This window comes from Mercurialis annua, linkage group LG2, assembly GCF_937616625.2.
Source record: "Mercurialis annua linkage group LG2, ddMerAnnu1.2, whole genome shotgun sequence".
Lineage (NCBI taxonomy): Eukaryota > Viridiplantae > Streptophyta > Magnoliopsida > Malpighiales > Euphorbiaceae > Mercurialis > Mercurialis annua.
This window is the reverse complement of record NC_065571.1, coordinates 55,245,985-55,270,648: the sequence shown is the minus strand read 5'-3', so window position 1 is coordinate 55,270,648 and position 24,664 is coordinate 55,245,985. Positions and strand designations below refer to the sequence as shown.

The following is a 24,664-nucleotide window of genomic DNA, read 5'->3' as shown; positions in this document are numbered from 1 at the left end:
AGCGTTTGATCCAACAATTAGTATCGTAGCCAAGGTCGATTTCTTACAAGAGCAATTGTTGAGAGGAAGAATATTAGTCAGATAAGTGACAATAATTTTCCTGTGACAGATTAAATTAGACCATACAATAGTCGAATCAACGTAAGCGTTTAATCCAATAATATCTTCAAACACGAAATCAAGATCATTAATCAACAGTTATAATCATTTAAAAGTTCAATACTATGTAAATATTCAAGACACAAAAAATATAGGATATTGTTATCTGCATTATTGTGATTATTCTTAATTGAAACAATTATCGGTCAAGATTGCCAATTAATTATTAACTTTCACTATACTTGTTAAATAAAGTTGTGACCACTTTATCTTAATACGCAGTGTTACAGCTATAAAAGACTCTTTACAGTTATGCATAAAATGGCCAAATAGCTTTATGATCAGCATCAATCAGTCAAAAATAATAGGCTCATCACCATGATTCCAGTCTAAAATACATAAATTTTGCAAAAATAATGTTGTTAATATATAGGGTTAACTGCAAACTAAATTACAAAATTAATGTGATTTGCAAATATAACGTTAATTTTAAAAGTTGGCAAAATCAATCACAAATTTTTATGTTTTAGCAAATAGAAACACAGAACTATTTTTCGTTGAAAAACGGTAATGTGTATGTTCCCGCAGTCATATTAGCGTTTATTCAATAGAAAATAGGTCGGTCTTTCGATTTATCAAAAAACATGGGAACCAATTTTATTATGTGTTAAAGTTCGTGTTATAATTGTAAAACACGCTAACATATATAATTTTTTTTTACAATTAACCCTAATGGTTAATACATATTATATATCCTCTTTGGGTAAGTGTGGATCTTAAGATGCAATGGTAGAGAAGAATGTATTGTCTTTGGCAATTCAAAAACAGCTCATACAGGATTCGGAATATCTCAACAATATTAATCAATTAATTTTTTTTTGAAGGATGTTAATCAATTAATTAACAACTGATATATATGACTCGATTTGTGCCAAAATAATTAAATGGTCCCCTAACCATATCCCTTCCTTGAGCAGCAAAATCTTGTACGGTTTGGATAGAGAATTATGTTTAAATTTTTAATTTTAATTATAATAAACAGTGTGTTAACGTAATGTTTATTGTTTAAGAGATATTAGGCTGTCAGTGTAGTTAATCCTTTGAAAGAAAAACCGCTGATGGCACCTTACTTTTTTTTTTCTCTCTACTCGGTATTTAAATTTTAATTCATATTTAGAATATTTGCAAATTATAATTTTATAACATTATTTTCTATTGATTAAATTTTTTTATTTTTGTTGAATGGACTGATGCGACGGTTTTATAAATGTCTATCTGATCAAAAAATATATTAATCCTACTTTCAAATGGACTTTTTTTACCATTTAGTGTTCTTTTTATGACAACGGAAATATTTTTGTAATAAAAGATATAGTTCAATAATTATTTTGTAAGAAAAAATTATTTAGTCAACTTTGTATAATTTGAAAAAAAATTAGTGATCTGTAGAATTTAATGTCTGTTGTATGTGCATTCATACCAAGTTTTACATGGCTCTTTGTTCATGTGATATTAGTAGGTAAAAAGTAGTCAATGACCTCCAGCTCAATTGGCTAAGGAGTGAGGTATAACTTATAAGTTCTAAAGATTTTGGGTTCTATCCCTCGTGTGAGCAAAAGTGAGCACATATTTATAAATTTATTGAAAGCATTTGGAGAAACATCATATCGGCGAGCTTGTAAAGGCGATGCATTCAACATAAATGGTGTGGATGGCGTGAATGACGGATATGCACATTTTGTAAAGGATAGTATGTGTGTATATATATATATATATGTATATGTATATATATATATATATATATATATATATATATATATAGTTTTGTTTGTAGTTTTGATTGTAGTAGTGTAATCTCTATCTTTGTTTAAAAAAAATAGGTAAAAGGTACAAAAAAATCTTCGATCTTTTTAAAATACAGATCAATCCTTTTATCTTTTTTAGGCACATTTAACCCTCGTGCTTTTAAAATTGAACAATTAAATCTTTATTGTTTTAAAATCAAACAAATAAATATTTTTAACTTATTTTTTGGACACTTGCCCTCTTAAATTTTCGATAAATATCTTAAATATTAAAACCATTTGTAAACATTTTTCCTATATGATTGTGAGAGATATGTCAGCCATTAACCAGTGTTTCTAATAGTGTTGGACGAAAGGGGTTATTTGTTCTATTTGATAATAAAGAGAGTTTAATTGTACAAAAAAGAGAGTTGATTTTCACTTTTGTGAAAATTACGAGAGTTTATTTGTACTTTTTACCATTAAAAGCAACATCCTAATAAGTAAATATTCACCTGACTGCAGGGGCGGACTCTAGGGGTGTGCATAGACCGATTAACCGGTCCACGAGGATAATATGTAAACCGGTTCATAGTAGTTCGGTTTTTAAAATTAAAAACCTAAACCTAAAATTTTAAACGGTTAACCATTAAATCGGTTAACCATTTAAAACGATTCAGTTTTTCGGTTTTGCGGTTTTTAACCATGTAACCATTAAAAACTTAAATATAAAAAAAATAAAATTTTAAATATAGTCGAATAATTAAACTTTAATTTCCATTTTATTTAATTATTAAAATATAAATTTTATACATTTATATTTCAATTAAGTAAATATTTTATTAAGAAGAATAAAGTTCTTTCAATATATTTTATATATATACTCCTAAAACAAAAATATATTGATAAATAAAATATTTTTAAATATATTTTTTGTGTTTAGAATTTTTATGTATGTAAAATATATTTTATTTGAATAATTAAAAATGTATATATATATTATTTATAAACCGGTTAACCGCGGTTTTTAAAACTCCAAAATCTAAACCTAAACCATTAACCATAAAAATTAGAAATTAAAACCTAAATCTAAACTTTTGGACCGGTTAACCATATTTTTCGATTTGGTTTTGCGGTTTCGGTTCGATTAATCAGTTTGACCGGTTTTTTTCCGACCCCTAGCGGACTCAACCTTATAGGCTGAGGTGGGGACCGCCCTTCAATTTTTTTTGAGAAGGAAGATTTAGTCCTCCAATTTTAATTATTTTTTAAAAATATAGTTATCCTTTAATTTATGTACAATTTTCCCTTATAATTTTTTTATACCAACCATCCATCTCATTTTAAAATTCCTAGTTCTGCCCTTACATGACTGCAATGTCAAATTATTTTTAGAAAATATAAATTTATTAGCATAATATACTTAATTGTTATAAAAGTATAGTTTAATCTATACTATCTATAAAAGCACGGATTGGGAGGGACATGCAAATTTACTGAATAATCCTTTTTAGTTTTAGTACTAAATAAAGGTTTTATAGTCATTAACTAATTAGTTATTTAATTAATCAATATTATAATTAAAGTCCTAAATAGAATATGTAGCTAAATTATCTCCATATCGTAATTAAAGTACTAATTAGAATAGGTAGCTAAATTATCTGTAATTTAGTTTTTAGTATTTATAAAATAACTAAATTGTCTCCAAATTAGTATGAATACCTATCTTTTAGTTTGATTGAACTATAAAATTAAAATACTGTATTTGGTCAATATAATATTATTAAAATTTCTATCTTATTATTTTTAAAGATATTATTAATAAAATTAAGTTAATTATTTAATTATGTTTATTATAAAACCAAAAGAAGAATAAATTTAGTATGAAACAAAATTTAATAGCCGAATGTATTATATTTACTTTTAATTTTTTTTTAACTAATTTAATATTAATTATAAATAAAAAAATTGATATAATTATAATAAATTTACTAATATGTTCATTGACGAGTTACGTTACGAGCCACGTGCATAGCACGTAATGCGAAACTAGTTATATTCAAATACTGAATTAAAATCTAGCTACTGTAAAGAGAAAAAAATTTAGATACGTTCATTTAAAAAAAATCTCTATTCCTTTGGATTATCCGAAAAAGTTAGCTAACAATGATTTTTTTCATCGGAGATAAAATCCAAGAATATATATTAAGATTTACAACAATTACTTAATTTTTATTTAAATATAGCTATTTTGGCTTTTTTCAGTTATTTTGTTTTTTGTCTACTTTATTAGTTTCACCATTAGATAAATTGATAATAGTTCATCCAATGATGATAAATAGATCTAATAAGATTTACTTTGTAAAGATCAAAGTAAATTTAGAAGCACCAACTATTTTGCTTCAAATGAAAATACCATTCCAATGTAATATATATTATATATGCAGAAACAATTTAATGTTGTAGATTTTCAAATCCTAACGGTACTCTAGCATGCCATGCACTTTGAACATAGTAGAATTTGACGTTTAATAAGTCAAGATTTTAAGTCAATTTTTATTTTTTTTTGTTTGATATGAGACGAGTGAACTATTGAAACTAAGAAAGCTAAAATTGGTAATAAGTTAAAGCATTAGATTCAACGGAGCTAAATGGAATTAAGCACGAAAACCATTAATTTGACGTTTACAATAGCTAAATATATATAGTACGTATAAATGCAATGTATAATATAATGTTTGGACATATTTCAATAGCTAAATTGTGCACTAAATGCATTGTATGTGTAATCTCAATGAGATGTTGCAGTTCTTCATCCTACTCCAAGTGCTACAATCACAGCAATGCTTTCTATTCAAATACATGTTAAGGCAGAATCCGAAATGCCGGAAATAGAGAATGTGATGGATAATTATCTAAATTTCTAATTTTTCTAATATAGTATTCTATAATATTATTTAATTCATATTAAATCTTCTGATTTATCATCATTTACGAGAGATTTCTATACTAACTAGGAAGTTACGAGAGATTTTTATACTAACTAGGAAGTTAGGGGTATCAGAACGGGTTGGTGAGTCGTGTTCATGTCGTGTCGACCCACTCTGTTGACACGATTAGGGTCAATACGAGTACGACCTGTTTAATTAACTAATCGTGTCAAGATCTTCAACCGTATTACGACACGAATTTTAAACGAGTGATACGACACGACACAATTAACATGTTAAGATAAACGGTTAACACGATTAACACAATTACACGATTAACACGACAGGATAACACGACCCACTTAACATTTTAAAATATTTAAAACCATATAAATATAACTTTAACCTCGAACTTATCATTTAATAATCAAATTATAATATAATTAATTTTATTTACATATCAATAAAAGATTTAATTAATTTAAAAATTTTAATTTTAATTTTGTAAAAGTAAAACTATTTTATTTCTATATTATTATAAATAATATAATTTATAAACAGGTCAAACGTGTTAGATGGGTTGGCGAGTCAATATGTGACACGACCCATTTATTTCGTGTCATAAACGGGTTGACACATTAGGAATCCGCTAAATCTCAACCCTGATTTGCCAAATTTACGTGTTAGGCAAATCGTATTATCGTGTCATGCACTCATGATCTATTTTGACACCCTTATAGGTAGCAGAAAATTCCTAAAGACTAAGAGACTACCACTATAAAATATTATTATATAGGCCAAATGACTTTAAAAAAAGTCAATTTTTTGTGAAAATTTATGTTATTCCAGTAATAATAAATGTATTTTAGCGACGACGTGTAGCGACGAAAAATCGTGTCAGTCACTAATTTAGCGACGGAATAAGTGTATTTTTCCGTCGCTAAATCATCAATTTTTTCACACTAAATGAAATAACTTCTAACGTAAAATGTAAAATAAATAGAAATAAATAAAAAACGGTATATTTTCCTCATGTACCCTCATTATTGCCTCTGTCATTAAAAACAACTAATGATGGGATCAGATTTTCCTCATTAATTGAATACTGATGGTCTTTATATCCTCACTAAATATAATTTTTACCCAAAATATTTTCATCACTTACTCTCTCCGTCCATTTTTAATTGTCGCTTTAGGCTATATTGCTAAGATTAAGAAAGTGTTTCTTTTGCCTTGAATTATAAGCATAAAGACTAATATAACCCTATTTATAAACTCCACTATTGAAAAATTTAGTTTTGAAAGTAGAGTTATAATCCACTATTGGATGATTTAACTTTGAAAATTGAACTATCATTTAATAAAGTGAATTAATAAGAAGGTCAAATTTGAAATACTATTGTGAAAATCACATAGAAATTCTAAAGTGACAACTATTGATGGACAAAATTGTTTGCCTAAAGCGACAACTAAAAATGGACAGAGGGAGTACTATTTATCTGTCATTAATTCATACACTAGAGACGAATTTTTCCTCATTAGTCAATCAGAACCCTCATAGATATTAATTAGCTGTTTATTGAGTTCTCTTATTCAAGGAATAATTTTTCCTCATTACATCATTAAAATCCATTCATTGAGTTTTTTCAAATGACAAGTATCTCTTCATAAATACTAATAAGCATGTAACACACTTGGCGACGGATTAGCGTTCGACATGTGGAATGCTCTTACGACAAGTGTGGTTGTGTTTCGGATAGTTCTTTTTTAAATGATATCCAAAAAAAAATTATAGAAAAGTTCCTAGAATTAGATGAACTCATTTTACTCTATCAGAAAGTTATCAGTATTTATTGAATATGTTGCGTCACCAACAAAACTCGTATTGAATTATTCGTTTTTACTCACCAAAATAAAAAATACAGTTATATAAAATCTCCATTACAAACAACTTTTTTTATATATGTAAATATATTCATATAGAATTTCAAGCAATTGTTCATAAGATCTTTTACCTGAACCTGTATAAAATCATTAACAAATAGTTATTTCCCTCCATATAAAAAATATGATTGAGGGGGTGGGAATTTATGTGGCTTTCAGCTGATCTCGAACTCTTTCTTTAAAATGTACAAATCAAAAGAATTAAAATTGAAAGTTTTACCACATTGATGCGAATGTATCTATAACAAATTATACACGAAATAATTTAGTAAAAGCAAAAATCAGAGAGTATAGTGCAATTTTTAATAATCTGTACATTTTTGCGGATTAATCTACACAATTAAATTTGCAGATTTAATTTTATACAATGTATATTGTTTTCAGCAGAATTCTATAGACTATATTTTTAATTATGTAGATTAATATGCAAAACTAAAAACTTACATATTGCATAATATTAATTTGTACTTTTTTTTATTTCTGCAAGATAAAATCTACAGATTAATCTGCAAATTTAATTGTGCAGTTTATATATGTAAAATTATTTATCTTGCAATATAGCTCGTTTAGGTATCTTGAGCAAAAAGTCATGCACTCTCTTGCAATATGTCCCTCAGCAATGGAATTTTTTAGATGTGTTATATTGCAAGCAATTTTTTTTTAATGATTGCTTAATGGGGTACATCCATTTAAATGTGGACTGGCCCATAAATTCTAGCTTCATATGCTAAATGAATTGACAAATGTATCATAACATTAAAAAATGAAGGGAGAAAGATTTGTTCTAACTTACACAAAATTATTGGAGAGATTCAATTAAATTCAAGTCATCTACTCTCAATTTCTTAAAACTAAATAAAGATAATTCAATTAGAGGTTCAAAAAGTGAATTGATGGTTAAATAGTTAAAACTAAAGCAAGCAATGTGATGTGAGGACCTGGGTAAACTGGATCACTTCCTTCACTTTTCTCTCTAAAATTTTCCTCTCCTTTCTCTTTAATTTTTTTTCATTTTCATCCTTTGAAGAGTAGGAGAAGGTGATTATTCGATTTCGATCGAAAATCACCTTCTCTCCGTCATAAATAATAAATAATATTAGATCGGAATTCACCTCTTCTCCGGCTATAAATAATAAATAATATATCATTTTAATCGTTATTTAATAAAATATGTACGCTATATAGCTCTACGATATGTAATTTATCTTTTATTGAAAGATTTTTTTATAACTTTATATTTATTTTGCGGTTTGTTTGCTTAGATCTCTCAAGAATTTTTAGTGCTTGTTCAGGTTTTAGAATCATTTCTTGTAGACCTAAAATTTTGAAGGGTTTTTCTAACTTTTAGAATTTCATGGACAAAGATGATAGGAAATACTCAATTTCAATGGATCTAGCGGTTTCAAAGTCTAATCGAAAGTGGTTCAAAATCAAGACCCTCGCACGCAACGAGACTTTGTTCCTACCATTTGCGGTCCAAGATGGCAACTTTAGCGAGATCAGCGGTTTAATTCTTCTCATTTTCGATTGATTTTTTGTTTGTTTTTTTTTTGATAAATGATAAATATATTAGCTCATCCACAAATAATGGATGGCAAAAGAGAAATCAAAACAGAAAATAACTAATAAAAGTTACAAAAGAACTCAAAGCATCTAAAGACATCATTGCCCGAGTAAAAAAATCCTTGATCTTGCGTCTTATGAAACTCAACTGCCTTGCAAACAGTCATGTAAATCAGAGAATTAACATCTACTGCTTCATCTTCAAATAATCGTCTGTTCCTAGCCTTCCATAAGTGCCATACTCCATAAAACCAAAATAACTTCCAAAGCTTGCGATGCCTACCGACAGAAATTGAAATCCAATGAGTGTAAAATTCATCAAGAGATCCTGGAGCCACCCAGCTAACATTACCCTTAGATAATAAAGTCGACCAAAAATTCCAAGCGAATCGGCAATGCAAGATAATGTGAATGCCCGATTCTTCCTCAGAGCAAATGGAGCAGGAGACTGAATCAGAATTAAGAACTCTTCGCCTAACTAAATTAACTTTAGAAGAAATGCGATCTCTAGCTAGCAACCAAACAAAGAATTGTATCCGAGGTGGAACATTTTCTTTCCAAATATGCTTCAAGAGAAAGCCACAAGGCCTGATATTGAACTTTAAGTTCAGCAGCTCCACCATTGAGGCCGAAGTGTAATGCTGATTTTTGCACCAAACTGGCTTGTCCGGCAAAACACGAAGAGCAGCTCCCTGCGGCAGAAGCTGTTGCAATTCTGAGAAGCGTTGCTTCTCCCCAAGACGAAGACGACGGTTCCAGGAGAAGCCCGTGAATTGCAGAGCATCCGAATTGAAGACAGCAGCAACAGTAGCTTCTTTATTGCGGCAGAGACGAAACAGGTCAGGGAAAGTTTGATTCAGCGGAGCCGACGTCCAATTATCCTTCCAAAATCGAATATTATTGCCATCCCCCAAAATCATAACTGTTGAATCCTTGAAACAATTCCAAAGTTCACTGTTGTTAACACAAGAATTAACAATTCCCTTCCAAATGTGTGAGAGATGAGAAGGATTAGCCAAGTCTATATCAAAACCGGAAACAATAGATGAGCTATTAGAAATAACAGAAAACCAAATCGAGTTCCTATCCGAAGTCAATAATTTCCTTTATTATTTTACTTGTTTCCTTTTGTTGTTTTGGAATCAATGCTAGAGCTAGAAGCCTGTCCGGCTAAGGGTTAGAGACATCCTAACTAAATGTAGGATCAAGAGAATATATCTTCGAATTAAGTTTTTGATATTGGAAAGACCATATAGTTTTTTTGTCCTATGACTTTGTAAATTATATTTTAATCTTATTCTTGTGGATTCTAACTTCTGGGGGGGAAAGAGAGGTTCAAGTACCATTTTCGGAGGAAGACCGTGTATTGCAAGAGCTAGTAGATGTTGTAAAAGAAGATCGCATACTACAAATAAGTACATTTTTTAGTTTCTAAATTGACTAGTTTTCAACGTCAGGATAGAATTGAAAAGGGTGCTAAAAGGTCAGAATTTTTTAAGATATTAGGTCTTTATTTTATTTGATCGTCAATAAATATTTTATATTTAAATAATTTTTTAACTATTTATTTTTGTACACATGTGGCCTTTTTTGGCAATAAACATTGTCGTTTCATGCCAATTTAAACGATGGCGTTCGTCTATAAAAAGAATATATATATAAGTGTACAAAATAAGTAGTTAAAAATTATTTAAATGTAAAATATTTATAAAGAATCGAGTGAAATAAAAACTAATAATATAAAAGAAATTATGATGAGTTCAACCATAATTGTTTCAGATAAGTTTTAATGGTATTTTAGGCTGCAATATTTAATGTGCTATAATTGAGTATTAAATTTGTGCGGATACTGAACTATATGAAAGTTTTAAAATGAATATTGAATTTTTTTATAACAAAATGGATACTTAATTATACGAAACATTACAAAATGGATATTCTTAGCCACGTGTTTTCCACTGATTTAACGAAAGAAGAAGCCATGTCAACAACAAGTGACCGAAAGTACTCAGTTTATAATGTTTTATATAATTCAGTATCTATTTTGAAATTTTCGCATAGTTCAATATCCTCTCAAGTTTAGTATCTGCTATAACGTTATGGACGGTGGTATTATTATGGTATATGTGTCAATGTGTGTGTCTGTTTGTGTTGACTGTTGAGTTCAACTGTACAAGTGAAAGTCCATATGTATACCTACAATTTCTTTAAAAAAATATACGTTTGCCTACAATCATGGAGTAGCTAGAACATAAAAGTATAAACTAAAATAAATTTGAATGCAATCAACTTCTAAATTGTTACATTAGTAAAACAGCACTTAGACCAAGTCATGGAATATCCACATCTGTTATCAACTTATCAATAGTTCAGTTTACAAACCAAATTATTATGTCTTAATTGACCTAAGTCAGTATACAAACCAAATTATTTGCACGGTCATGTAGTTCAGTTTAGTATTAAAAAAAAGGCTTATCTCTTTAAAATCTCCCCACCTTTTACCCCCAATTCGTTTGCACCATCACGTTGTAAAACCACCAAATATACCCAAATTACGACCTTTCACTTTCAATTGCACCCTCAAATATTAAATTGACCTCTTTTCACTTAAAAAATGTTCAAATTAATACTTTAAATTTTAGCATATATTTTAAAATAGGACTTAATATTTTATTTAAAACAAAATAAACCTATTTTTTCAAGTGAAAAGAGATCAATTTAATGCTTGAGGGTGCAATTGAAAGTGAAAGGTCGTAAATTGGGTATATTTTGTGGTTTTGCAACGTGAGGGTGCAAACGAATTGGGGGTAAAAGGTGAGGGGTTTTTAAGGGAATAAGCCTAAAAAAAAAAGCTTAATCACTCAAAAGCTCCCATCTTTAATTTTTTTTTCAATTGCACCCTGAAAATCCTTTCATATGCCCTCCACTTTTAGATTTTTTTTCAATTGTACCTCAAAATATTAAATTGACCTCTTTTCACATGAAAAAAGAAATTAAAATAATCTTTCATTTTTAATTTATATTCTAATTGAACACTAATATTATTAATAATATAAAAAATCATTCTTCCTAAAATTATATCCAATAACTTTTTAAAATCAAAACTATAAAAAATTTCAATGTAGAGTACAATTGAAGAAAAAAAATCTAAAGGTGGGGGATTTTGAGAGGATTTTCCTACGTCAGGGTGCAATTGAAATGAAATTTAAAAATGGGAGGGTTTTTAGAGAATTTTCCAACGTCAGAGTGCAATTAAAAAAAAAAAGTGGAAAGCTTTTGAGCGATTAGGCCCAAAAAAAATCGGATGTATCAGGGTTAGCCGTTGCATGATGACTTCAAACTTGGATAATTTATTAATTTTCAACTTACGTACTATAAGTTTTTTTTCATATGATTTAAAATATTTTTAATAAAATATAAATATTTGCTATAAACATTAGTATACGTGATTATATACTCGCATATTATACGTTTTTAGCTAGTGCTTGTCTTTTCTTTTCTATAATTCTAGAAGCAATTTATTAATTTCTTTTTTAGAAAAAAATATTACACATCAAATTATTCATAGAATCATATTGTTGTACCAAATTAGTTATCCTGGAAATTTGAGTTGCTATGCATAAATTTAACAGCACAACAATAGTAAGACAAACAAAAACAGTAAACCAGCTCTATTTGGTATCATTATTTCAAAAAAAATAGTTACTATATCATATGACAGGAGAATCTAATATTTTTAGTTTACATGATTTAATTAAACAAACTAATGCTTAAAACTCGTCAAAAAAAAAACTAATGCTTAAAAAATACACTCAGATATAATTAACTTATACTAATATCTATTTTATAGTTGTAGAGATTTTATGTACTTTAAGAATGACGGGTCAAGTAATACATAATATAGTAGAACTTTTTATATAAAAATGAATTGAATTGTTATGAAATTTATTCATAGTTTTAATATTTTTCTTCAAATCAAGTGTATTTGGCCTAAACTTCCAGCTCGGGTCCGAATTCGCTCAATATCTAAACTATTTGATGTTATTCTAATATACCGAATAAATACTTCAAACCATAAATTTAATATTATTATTGGCCTAAACATAGTATGATCATATGTATAAACATTAAATGGATTCTAAAATACTGAATAATATTATTACATAAAACCAATTGGTTTATACTAAGAACCATTCTCTATTTATAAATTAATCTGTCAAGATTTATTTATATCTCCAAAAATATTAATAATAAGATATTTTCAACATATATCAATTTTTTCGAGAATATAGATGCTACGCTAATTATTAATTACTACATTTTATGAAATTTCTCTGATACTCATTGATTCATGAATTTAGTTATTGATTTGAAACAATAAAAACCTCTCACTATATACCTACCTACCATACAGAAAAATTAAAAATGTTTGTTTTTTTTTTGTACAATACAAATGTAATACATTAATTACGTGCGGCTCTTCTCTAAACAAGGAACAATACTCTATTTTTGCATGCCTTATTAACGAACCAAATTTTCATCTATAAATAATCTTATGAAAGAATGGCATACGTAGCAGAAAGAAAAGTCTTCCGCAAGGCGGAAGCAAACTGTGTATAAATATATAAAAAACAATTTTTAACTTCAAATTTTTTAATTTCTCTCAACTTTTCAAGAATGGCAATTATTAAATTCAAAACTACCATCTTTCTGCTCCCTCTTTTATTTATTTCTACCTTTGCTCAAATATGGAAGGACCCGAATGCATACAAATTGTTTAACCATGACCATGTTCTTGGTCCTCATGAACTGTTCGGAAACCCTTTCGGAAATCCATTTGATTTTCAATTGAACATTCCGAACGATATCGGTACTCCTCTTTTCAAAGGTGAAAATGTTGCTATTCCGGTGGGTAAGCCGAGTAATGCCGGTGCCGTAGCCAATGCTTCGACTTCGGCGGCGGACCTCGGATATAAAGGCGATTGGGAGCTTGTTTCTCAGAATTCCGGTGTTTCCGCTATGCACGCTATATTGCTTCCGAAAGTTGATAAAGTTTTAATGTATGATGCTACCATTTGGAAGATTTCTAAACTTCCTTTGCCAAACGGTCAATGCCGTATTGTTAATAAAAACCCCGCCGATAAAGATTGTTGGTGCCATTCCATCCTTTTCGACATTAACACCGGGGAACTTACCCCTCTCGAGGTATATTTTGAATTTGATTAATGTTCCAAATTATATGATTTTCTTTATATTATGACAAAATATTAATTTTTAAAATTATCCCTAATTCATAACATTGATGTATCAATATTTTGATTTAAAGCATTTAACTATTAATATTTTAGGAAAATATTAACAAAATTGTTAACTTTAGCAAGTTATTGTGAAATCTAAGTGTATGAAATGAATTTTTGCGGCAGCTCAATACTGATACGTGGTGCTCGTCGGGAGGTCTCGATGTGAACGGTAACCTAGTGAGTACCGGTGGGTATCAAGGCGGTGCAAATACTGTTAGATACTTGAATACATGCCCGGGATGCAATTGGAGAGAGTACCCAACTGCACTTGCTGACCGTAGATGGTATTAGACTTGATCTGAATCAATTACTACCTCTTATTAATTTCTACAAGAAACTGAACTTTTTTTTTGGTTGCTTGCTATTCAAGGTACTCTACTCAAGCAACATTGCCAGATGGTGGATACATCGTGGTTGGTGGTCGTGATGCTTTCAGCTATGAGTATATACCGGCGGAAGGAAAATCGAATACTAAACCCTTCTTCTTTGAGTTCCTTCGCCAAACTAGCGACCCAGAGGAGAATAATTTGTATCCGTTTGTGCATCTGTCTACGGATGGTAATGTGTTCATCTTTGCTAACAGTCGTTCTGTTTTGCTCGATCCAAAGTCAAATAAGATTGTCCGCGAGTTCCCAGTACTCGCTGGAGGCCACCGTAGCTATCCCGCCTCTGGCATGTCAGCACTCCTTCCCTTAAAACTTCACGATTCGAATCCAGATTTGATTCCAGCCGAGGTTTTGGTTTGTGGCGGTTCAGCACATAAAGATGCATACTCAAAAGCTGAGAAACAGATTTTCTTTACTGCACTTCAAGATTGTGCAAGAATCAAGATCACGGATAAAAACGCTGTTTGGAAAAGAGAACTCATGCCAACACCTCGTCTTATGGGCGACGCCATGATTCTTCCAACCGGAGATCTTCTTTTGCTAAACGGTGCTAAAAGAGGAGCTTCAGGATGGGGTTTTGCTAGAGATCCAAATTTCGTTCCAGTTTTGTATAACCCTAGAGCCAAGAGGGGACAAAGATTTACCGAGCTAGCACCAACCCAAATTGCTAGAATGTACCATTCAACCTCCGTTGTTCTACCTGATGGAAAAGTGCTCGTCGGTGGCAGTAACACCAACAACGGCTACATTTACGACGCAATGTACCCAACTGAGCTCAGAATTGAGAAATACTCCCCACCTTACTTGAATGCTAACCTTGCAGGTAAAAGATCAGAGATTATCGTAGTCCCGCTGTTGCTTCTCTACGGCCTCGATTTCCAAGTCCAAATCAAGTTAAACGGAGTTACAGTAGAGCAAAAAGACATTAAACTAACAATGTACGCGCCGGCTTTTACGACTCACGGAGTCAATATGAATCAAAGACTTATAGATTTGGGATTGAAGCAAGTGCTGAGCAATCCCATACTTGGATTACACACCATTACAGCCGTGGCGCCGCCGAGCGGCATCATTGCTCCTCCCGGGTATTATTTGTTCTCTGCTGTTTACCAAGGTGTGCCCAGCATTTCCAAGTGGGTGCAGATAAAGTGAGGCTGATTTAAAGGGACATTTGTTCTGTATTTTATGCTTTTTTTTCTCTTTGAAGGCTAATCTATTCTCTATTACTTTTTGTTCTTTTTGTTCCTAAATTGTGCGATTAATGATAGTACGGTGCAAGATGAGAGAAAAGATTAACAAAGATATATTTGTTGTTGTCTAATTTGGAAGCTAAACCGCTTCTTTATGGTCTATTATAAGTAGGCTAATAATTTTGCTTGTGTAAAATAGAACTAAACGTTAATGCTAGCATATGTTTATGTAATAGTTTATTCCTACTAACTTTTCAATCTTAATTTATCTCAAAATTTCAGTAATTAATAGTAGGCAAATTGAATTTATCTACCAACAATTTTAACTCATTTGTCATATATATCATGAATTTTAAATCTTACCGTATATATTATTATTTTTCAACATTTTCCAAATATACCCAAGAGTGGCGCGATATTATATATCTAGTGGATAAATTTAATTCTACCTTGCGTATATAACATCGTGTCTCATCAACTCCAAATAGATCGTAGGTATATTTACTAAAGGTCGAAAAGATGATATATGTGGCAAAATTTAAAAATCTTGATATATTTGGGAAAGAGGCTAAAATAGTGAATTGGATAAGTTCAATTTTGCCTTAATTATAACGCTTAAGCGTAGGCTCGTTAATAATTCGTATAGGCGAGGGAGCACGTCCACATCACAGCTGGGCCATTAGTCTCGCGCACGACATTTGCTTTCTCCTATTCCAACCGCGTCCCAGCTTGGCTCACATAAACCTTCATTTCCTTACGTTTATGGCATTGACATTCCCACTAACTAGAGGGGGATAACCGAATCCATGTCACGGTATCGGGATTGACTTAAAAATATCTAAAAATAACTCGATATTTATCGAGTCGAGCTCCAATTCAAGTTACTCGAGTCGATTACCGAATCAAATTTAAACATACTACAAGCTCGTGATCCTAATCGAGCTTCGATTAATTTATTTGTTATCATTTATGACTATATATACTCTTACTTTTATACTAAATTAATTTTGATTTATAGATATTTAGAAAGATGAAGTTCAATTCTCAGTTATTCTCCCAAACTCAGCCTCTAACTCTTAAAACAAAACTTGATTGAGTTTGAGTCGAGTTCAAATTTGACGATATTTTGACTCAACTCGATTTAAAATTTTAAATACACCCCTACCACTAATATAGAATAGGCACACGCAAAGTGTTTTTTTATTTATATAATTTGGCATATGAACTCTTCAAATTAAATTTTTTCAACGATTTTTTTTCTGTTTCCTAAGAATAGGATACATAGTTAGAGGTGAGTTATGCACAGATTATTGGTGAACAACAACCACCTCATGGAAAGCATAACTTGTGACCCCAGATAGATTTTGTATGATTACAGTTCTTCCTAACTACACTAAATTAACATTTTGTTATAATTTTTTAAATGGATATCAAATGCCAGGAATAGAATATATTTTTATATAAAATAAGAAATGAAGAAATACATTCAACCAAAATTTATGTCAACTAGCACGCATATATGCAAGTTATAATCTATATAAAGCAACCACAAGGCATGGACCAAAACATTCCGTGTCGACTCCAAGATTTTGGTAGGGACAAAAAAAAGTTAACATTGGAGTTGAAATGGCAAGTTCACAGATATTGATGGTAGCTCTAGCTCTACTCATGTTTATAACAGCATGTCAGCTGAGTCCAGCTGAGGCTAACTTCCGCAAGAGTACGTATTTCTACTGGGGTGCTCAGCACTCTGCAGTTCTGGGCAATGGTGATGAGCTTCAACTTGTATTGGATCAAACATCAGGTAATCATATTTGATCAGCATTCATCAAACAGTATGATTGTATGTTTTAGTATGTAATGTTACTATTGATGTTTCGTTTAGCAATTCATACGATGACAAGTGACAACAGTTACTACATTCACTTAAACCACAAACCACTACTTTGAATTTCAGGATCAGGTATTAAATCAAAACAATCATTTCTGTTTGGAAGCATTCAAATGTTAATCAAGTTGGTATCTGGGAACTCAGCTGGAACAGTCACAGCCTACTATGTAAGTCTAATGATTTAACTAACATCTATATTGTATGAGAGCTTCTCGACTTCTACATTTTGGCAAGCTAATTTCATTTTTAAAAATGCCTATGAAACTCAGAAGTTCTATATTTAAAACCTATTCTTGTAATATCATTAAGTAGTTTGCTCTTTCAGCATTTTCTGTCTCCGCGTTTCCATTTTCATACTAGATAGTCATATAAACTATCATAAAAGGCCATTTAAAGGATAAAAACTGCTCCTAGTTTTCTAAACTTTAAAATTAATTTCTTCCATCATAAATTCATAATTTGACCCGCCAAGGACCAAAAACAGAAACTTATGAATAATGTAAAGGTTGTCCAAGCAGAAGGCATTCAGCTATAAAATAGCATAAAATCTGAGTAACAATAATTGTCCTATTTCAATAACATTCTTAAACATACATCTTTATAAAGTAACGTTGATTCCGTATCCCCTAAGATGGATACGGGATACACAAGTTGTGTTTTCAACACTTCACATTGTGCAAATTGTGCAGGTGTCATCTACTGGAGACAGGCATGACGAGATAGACTTTGAGTTCTTAGGTAATGTATCAGGACAACCATATATTATCCACACAAACATATTCACTCAAGGAAATGGAAGCAGGGAGCAGCAATTTTATCCCTGGTTTGATCCAACTGCAGCTTTCCACAACTACACCATTCATTGGAACCCTTCCGCAGTCGTGTAAGTTAGCTAACTAAGTAAGCTAATGTCTATAGTACGCTAAGATCATTCTTCTTTTCTTTAGTAAATGTTTAACGTCATTCTTAATCCCCGAAGACAGAATGATCGAAGATTCTAAATCTATAAGATATAAATAAAATAAAACAAACTCACATCTATGTTCTCATCACTTGTGGCTCACTGTTACGTCAACAACTTTATTTTCTTTTGGAAATCTTCCTAACTTTTCATTTTTCACTTATACCAAGCACCAATAACTATCCCAGCTTGTTTACTGAATCATCCAATAGAGTCATCTAAGTCAAAGTTGATCAAGAAGACAAATGATAGCTAAACTTAACACTCCTAGTTGCAATTTCAGGTGGTATGTTGACAGTATTCCAATCCGTGTTTACCGAAACTATGAGAACGAGGGCATAGGTTATCCAAACAAACAGGGGATGAGGGCATACTCCAGCCTATGGAACGCAGATAACTGGGCAACAAGAGGCGGACTAGTTAAAATTGACTGGAATAGTGCACCATTCATAGCAAGATACCGCACTTTCAGGGGCAGGGCTTGCAAATGGAACGGACCAGTCAGCATCAATACATGCGCTGCCACCACTCCAGCCAACTGGTGGACATCGCCAGTATACAGCCAATTGAGTGTCGCCAAACTCGGTCAGTTGAAATGGGTCAGAGATAACTATATGATCTACAATTACTGCACGGATACTAAAAGATACAATGGACAAGTGCCTCCAGAATGCTCCAAACCACAGTTCTAAAATGCAGGAGCTCCAATTTTTTTCCCTATTAAACTATTACAATTGATTCTTTGTGTTTAATTTTTTTGATTTCGTTCTTGTTTTTGGCTCAGTTTTATCAAACAGTGTTTCCATTCAATCAAATACAACTATACAATGAATAAAAAAGTTTTGTGCTCTTGAATTGCTTACGAATTTTTATTAAATCCAACGGTTGTGCTACATGATTCGTGAAACAAGCCAATAAGAAATAACTAAGGTACCGTTTAAATTGATTGATTCTAAACGATGGAGTCTAAACAATCCATGGATTTAGACAAAATCCATCGTTTGCCTATAAAAGAAATTAATAGAATCCATGAATTTATAAATTCCCTCATTTTCTACAATCCATCATTTTTTAGGGTTTTGATTTCCCACCTACTAGGTGGGAAAGTCCAAATCTATCATTTTTTATAAATGATGGATTGTTATACTATTTATTTTTTTCCATAAATAATGTTAAAAATCCATTGATTTTGTTTTCAATCCAAACGATGGAATTTTCAAATCTATAGATATAAATTCCATTGATTTAGAATCCATCGATTTTGTTAAAATCCATGGATTTTAAAAACGCTCAATCCAAACGGTCTATCGCAAATTTTTATTAATTAAGTTTGTTGTAAAAATGACACACACTGCATGAGATAAACACTCGTTTCTTACGAGAGTGTATGAAACTACAAGTTGAGGCAGCAATAACATATCAAATATCAATCAAAAAGAGCAAAAAAATTGAACAATAAAAAAACTATACAAATTTTACAAAAAATAAGATTGCAAATTTAGCAAATGCAGGTAATTTCTTCTCAAAATGAAGCTACAAATCACGTAATACAAAGCCAAATACCAATTACAATAAAGCCCGTACCTAACAAAGCGAGTCCACCGTGTGTGTTTTCTCCTAAAAGCATTCCAAACACAGCCGTAGCGGCGAAAGTAGTAGCATTAGTGACGGGAACAGCTAAAGAAATAGGTGCGTCGTTTAAGAGAGCAAAAAAAGTAGCGGAGGCGGAGAGATTAACCAAGAAAGGAACGGAATATTGCCAAAATAATAGGAGATTGAGTAAGTCAGTGAGCGAAGATATGAGTTTGTGGTGTAGCTTTTGTGAAGTATGCGACGAGGAGGGAGAATTGCCGGATTTTTTGTCCCAGAGGATTGCACCGCGGCGGATTAAGGCGTTGGTGGAGCCCCAAATTAGGCCTACTGCCACCATTTTTTCTACGTCTCTTGCCATTTGTGATCTGGCGATGGTGGATCCGGAGATCGGAGATGTTCTTACTTGTTATAGAGAGGTAGGTAAACGACTGCGTTTTGTGGTTTCTGAAGCTGTTTAATGAGCCCGTTTGGTCTAATTAGCTTGAACCGCCTATACTTTGTATTGATCATGGAACAAAATATCATTTCACCCCTACAACTTGGCACAAAAAATTCAAGGAAAAACCCATTTCCAGATCCTTAAAATATACATATTTTATTTATCTGGTCCTTAAACTATTTTTTGTTCTATTTGATCCTTCAACTTAGCGAAAAACCATTTTCCAGTCTCTAACTGCCAAAAACGACGCCGTTTAGCATATCAATTTGCATTTTCGAAAATAACGAAACAGCGTCGTTCTTATCATTTTGGGACTTAAAAATGCGTTTTTGCTTAGTTGAAGTACCAGATAAAGACAAAAAATAGTTTAAGTACCAGATAAATAAAACAAGTATAGTTTATGGACCTGAAAATGGGTTATTCCACAATTCAATAAGTCAATATTAATCGAGCCGGATATTTTCATCTTAAATTTGGCTAAACGGGATTATTTTAACCGATATAACAAAGTGAGAGATCTAATTTAATTTAATTGACCTTAATTAATCATAATTTATTTAAACTCCTAATTATAACCCTAAATTAAATTTTCATTAAAATTTTAATTGACCCTTATTTATTTTATTTTAAACCTAATTAAACATTTAACCTTAATTAACCTAATCTAATTAATCTAACCTCCATTCCCAGCCGACCATCGCTACTGTTCACCTTCACCTCGTCATGGTTGTTGGTGTGGTTGTGACGCGACGAATGGCTGCTGCAAGTTGTGATCGAACGACGCGACAACCAATTGTTGGATGCGACGAATGTTAGGCAGCAATGTACTGATCAGTCTAGTGACGACATATAGAAATGTCACCATCAGAGGTGAAGAAGAAAAAATTGTATAGCAATACAGGTGATAGGCGGCGGGCGGTGGATGGATTGTTGCAAGGACGATGGGAGAAGAAGAAGAACGAAAAAGAAAGTGAAAATTAAATGGATAAAGGTATAAAAGAATTCCTATATGATAAATCACCAACTAGATCCAAGTTCCTAAACACCTACACACACTAGAGCACATAGGGCATCTTGAATTCCGGTGGGGGGCTCACCGGACGTTTGCTCTGACGCTCAAGTAAGATTTTCAGTGAAGGAAAAAAGAAGAAGAAGAAGAATGATAAAAAAAAAGAGTAATTATCTAGGGTTTCACGTAAAGTTCTTTTTATAGTGGAACCCGTGAAAACCTTGTTGTTTTGTCCTCTTCGCCTTCTTGTGATCCCTTTATTCTGTATGCTTATGTGGCATGTTCTTCCACACTTGGCGCAGTTTGTTAGGTGCGTCAGGTGCAAGGAACATTCTTTTTGTACTTGTTAGAGGATCTCATGTAGTCCCCATAATCAGTTACACGTGAGTGTTGATTCGGAATACGTCGGGTGCTTGTCTCGTTTAGAAATACTCGGAGTCCGACCTAATAATATCGTCCAACCGAGCTGTGATATCGATCATCACCACTTGGGGAAATATTTTTCGATGACCTTAGTGAATTGATCTCACTGTTCATTAATCATGTTTCCAAATATTATGTTAACAGCTTGGAGACAATCTTATTTCTCACAATTAAGTCCCTTTGGATTTAATTAATAAATTTATTTCAAAAAGTTTCCTAGTAGTTTTTACTATTTATCGCACCATGAGTAGATGAGACTTATTTTAAAAAAATCAAGGGCTTATGTCGTATATTTAGTTCAAAAATTACAATTAGAAAACAGTGTTGCAGTAGTGGATTTTTTTGGTTGATAAATGGTAAAAGAACAACAGTTTAGCGACTGAAACAATCCATCGCTAAAAACCTAGCGATAGAAAATTGACGGCAAATTTTGTTGTTCAATCATCAATTTTTTCAACAATTTATCGATTATATAGCAACATATTTGCGATAAAATTAGTTACGGTATTAAAGAATATACTTTTTATTACATTGTAATAGTTATTTATAATAACTATTATTTAATATCATTTTTAATATTTTCGTATGTCATTTTGAGATTTTCGTTAATTTTCCAGCAGATCACCCATCCTGAAATTGCTCCACACATCACACATGGCTTGTTTAATTGTGAAGTTCTACTTTAATTTTTTATTTTATCAAAGATAGATATATCAAAGAATAAATTTAAAGTACAATAATAAAAGCCATATAACAATAAGAAAATATATGATCTTTCAAATACCATAATCTAAAAATATATGAAACACATAAAAATACAAGCAAATGATAATAATCGGAAAAAAAAATTAAGCTGAAATCCCGCTAATTTTTCCATTTTGGCATTCAACACGAAACTAAGTGTAATACCCCAAAATAATTTATTAGCTAATTGGAAAACTTGTCCAGTTTGGATTCGCCAGGCTGGCGTTATCAGAAAGTTTTCAGATAAAATTTAGATAAATAAATTTTAGTAGGTCGGTTTCAGGAAATTAATTATGAGGAAATTACGGTTATATTTCAATTCTAAAATTAGAATTGGAATTAAAAGGAAAAATGTCAAGTAAAGCCCATAATAGAGTACAGGGACCAAAGTGGTAATTTAGCCACTTTGTGTCGGAAATGGAAATATTGAATTTTGACGGGAAAGTGTTAATATCGAGCTTCGTATTATTTATCGGATATAAATAATACGTAACAGTAATAATTTAAGAGTTTATCGATTTAGTTATGGACTAAATCGTACGAAAGAAATGTTTAAAGGATAAATGATAGTAAACAAAAAGAACAAGGATCAAAGTGGTATTTTAGCCAAGAAATATAAGAAAAGGAAATTGAAAGAAGAAGATCAGAGAGTTCGAGAGAAATTGAGAGACATCGCCGAATACGATCGTTTCGTCGCTGTTTCGCCGTTCGACGTCCGAATCGAATGATTTTCGCGGCGATTTCTTCAGAATCGAATCCTCTATCAATCCCGAGCATCAAATCAAGGTAAATATCTCGAGAATTGGTACAAAAATAGGATTTTATTGGCTGTTTTGATGGAATTGAGTTTTAGGATTGAATTCGACGTTTTTGAAGTTATTATAGCGTTTTAATGAAAACCGAGATGCGGGTTTTGTATAGTTGAATGTATAGCACGTCGGGATGGCTGAAAAGCCCCGGAAAACGACTTTCCGGGGGCTGTTAAGGGTGTGCGTTCGCACACATTGAGTGTGCGTTCGCACACTCCTTAAAAGCTAGGGTGTGCGTTCGCACACCTACTGTGTGCGTTCGCACACTATTCAAAACTTGCCAGATTCAAAATCCCAACGGTCAGTTTATAGATTTGCCTCTTAGGAACGCCTCTGTCAAATTTCATCTCGATCCAACGGTTCAATTGGGAGAGATCGTCGTTTTACTAAACAGTGTCAGTGTGCAGGCAGCACCTGCGCATTGTCCTGAAAACTACTGGAAACTTCATCGGAATAAAACTAAACCCTAAAGATTGGAAGTATCATACGTATATGACTACGATTAAGAGATATAATAAGTATCTCGACTAAGTATTAGAACACGATCAAAGTTAAAAGACGTATTTAGAATAAGATCGTGATAACCTAAGTTTACAACTTAGGATTTCGGTACTAAGTTTACGTTTATGAATTAAACGTACAGGTAATTTGGATAAGTAATGGAGGTACCGACGAGCTACCAGGCCGACGAGCTGGAATAGCTACAAGATAGGACAATACATAGAACCTGCGTGATAGATTGGTAGCATTGCGGTATTGGATAGCAGTCACTGTGAGTACATTTTAATTACTCGTTAATATTCATAAAGTCGCGTATTTTCATATGCGGACGACTATATGAATACTTATATGTTTAATATATGTTTGAAAAAGTACATGTATGTATATTTTGAAAACGATTACTTTCAGTACTGCGTTATTTTAAGAATAACATAAATATATGAAAAGAACATATATGTTTAAAATACTGGGAAAGGGGTTAAGCAATATACAAGTATCGAACCAAATATGTACGAGGAAAGTATAGTACATTCCTATATGTACTATTATTCATATGTTATAAAGAAACATAGTACGTCCACATACGTACTTTTAATTATAACGAATAACCATACGTGCGTGTGTTATAGATGTATGATTGTAGATTGGAATGTGCATGTCATGGTCCATAAAGGATCAATACAACAGAACGGAAAATAGAATTATATAATAAGCGTAAAACGAGAATTTGTACGATGGTACAACCAAATATAAGAACTAAGATACAAGGTTGATCTCGGTAGAGGAATCCCGAGACCTGTATCTTATCCATTCTCGATAATAGTCCTCGGGATTCATATGAAGATAAAATCAAGCGTAATATATCGAGAATCAATATGAGATAAGAGTAATAATTAAGATATGATATCAGACACATCGGTTGGCTTTGCTATCGATGTCAGATATGTGAAACACATCGGTTGGCTTTGCTATCGATGTCAGATGATTAAAAACACATCGGTTGGCTTTGCTATCGATGTCAGATGATTAAAAACACATCGGTTGGCTTTGCTATCGATGTCAGAGAAGTGATCACATCGGTTGGCTTTGCTATCGATG

The 24,664-nt window shown here is 31.7% G+C and overlaps 3 protein-coding genes across 3 annotated transcripts; 2 read left to right on the top strand and 1 right to left on the bottom strand.

Annotated features, from left to right (window-relative positions):
* Positions 1-12,900: 12,900 nt before the first annotated feature.
* On the top strand, positions 12,901-15,472 carry LOC126670047 (aldehyde oxidase GLOX1). The gene is made up of 3 exons (XM_050363701.2): positions 12,901-13,525; positions 13,744-13,904; positions 13,991-15,472. Exons 1-3 carry the CDS (start codon positions 12,998-13,000, stop codon positions 15,156-15,158), a joined length of 1,857 nt encoding a protein of 618 aa, XP_050219658.1. The 5' UTR covers positions 12,901-12,997; the 3' UTR covers positions 15,159-15,472.
* Positions 15,473-16,648: 1,176 nt separating this feature from the next.
* LOC126670048 (probable xyloglucan endotransglucosylase/hydrolase protein 26) lies at positions 16,649-18,903 on the top strand. The gene is made up of 4 exons (XM_050363702.2): positions 16,649-17,000; positions 17,154-17,254; positions 17,777-17,970; positions 18,332-18,903. Exons 1-4 carry the CDS (start codon positions 16,823-16,825, stop codon positions 18,738-18,740), a joined length of 882 nt encoding a protein of 293 aa, XP_050219659.1. The 5' UTR covers positions 16,649-16,822; the 3' UTR covers positions 18,741-18,903.
* A 545-nt stretch (positions 18,904-19,448) lies between these two features.
* LOC126670049 (uncharacterized) lies at positions 19,449-20,114 on the bottom strand. Its single transcript, XM_050363703.2, has one exon. It carries the CDS (start codon positions 19,997-19,999, stop codon positions 19,589-19,591), a length of 411 nt encoding a protein of 136 aa, XP_050219660.1. The 5' UTR covers positions 20,000-20,114; the 3' UTR covers positions 19,449-19,588.
* Between the last annotated feature and the right edge of the window lie 4,550 nt (positions 20,115-24,664).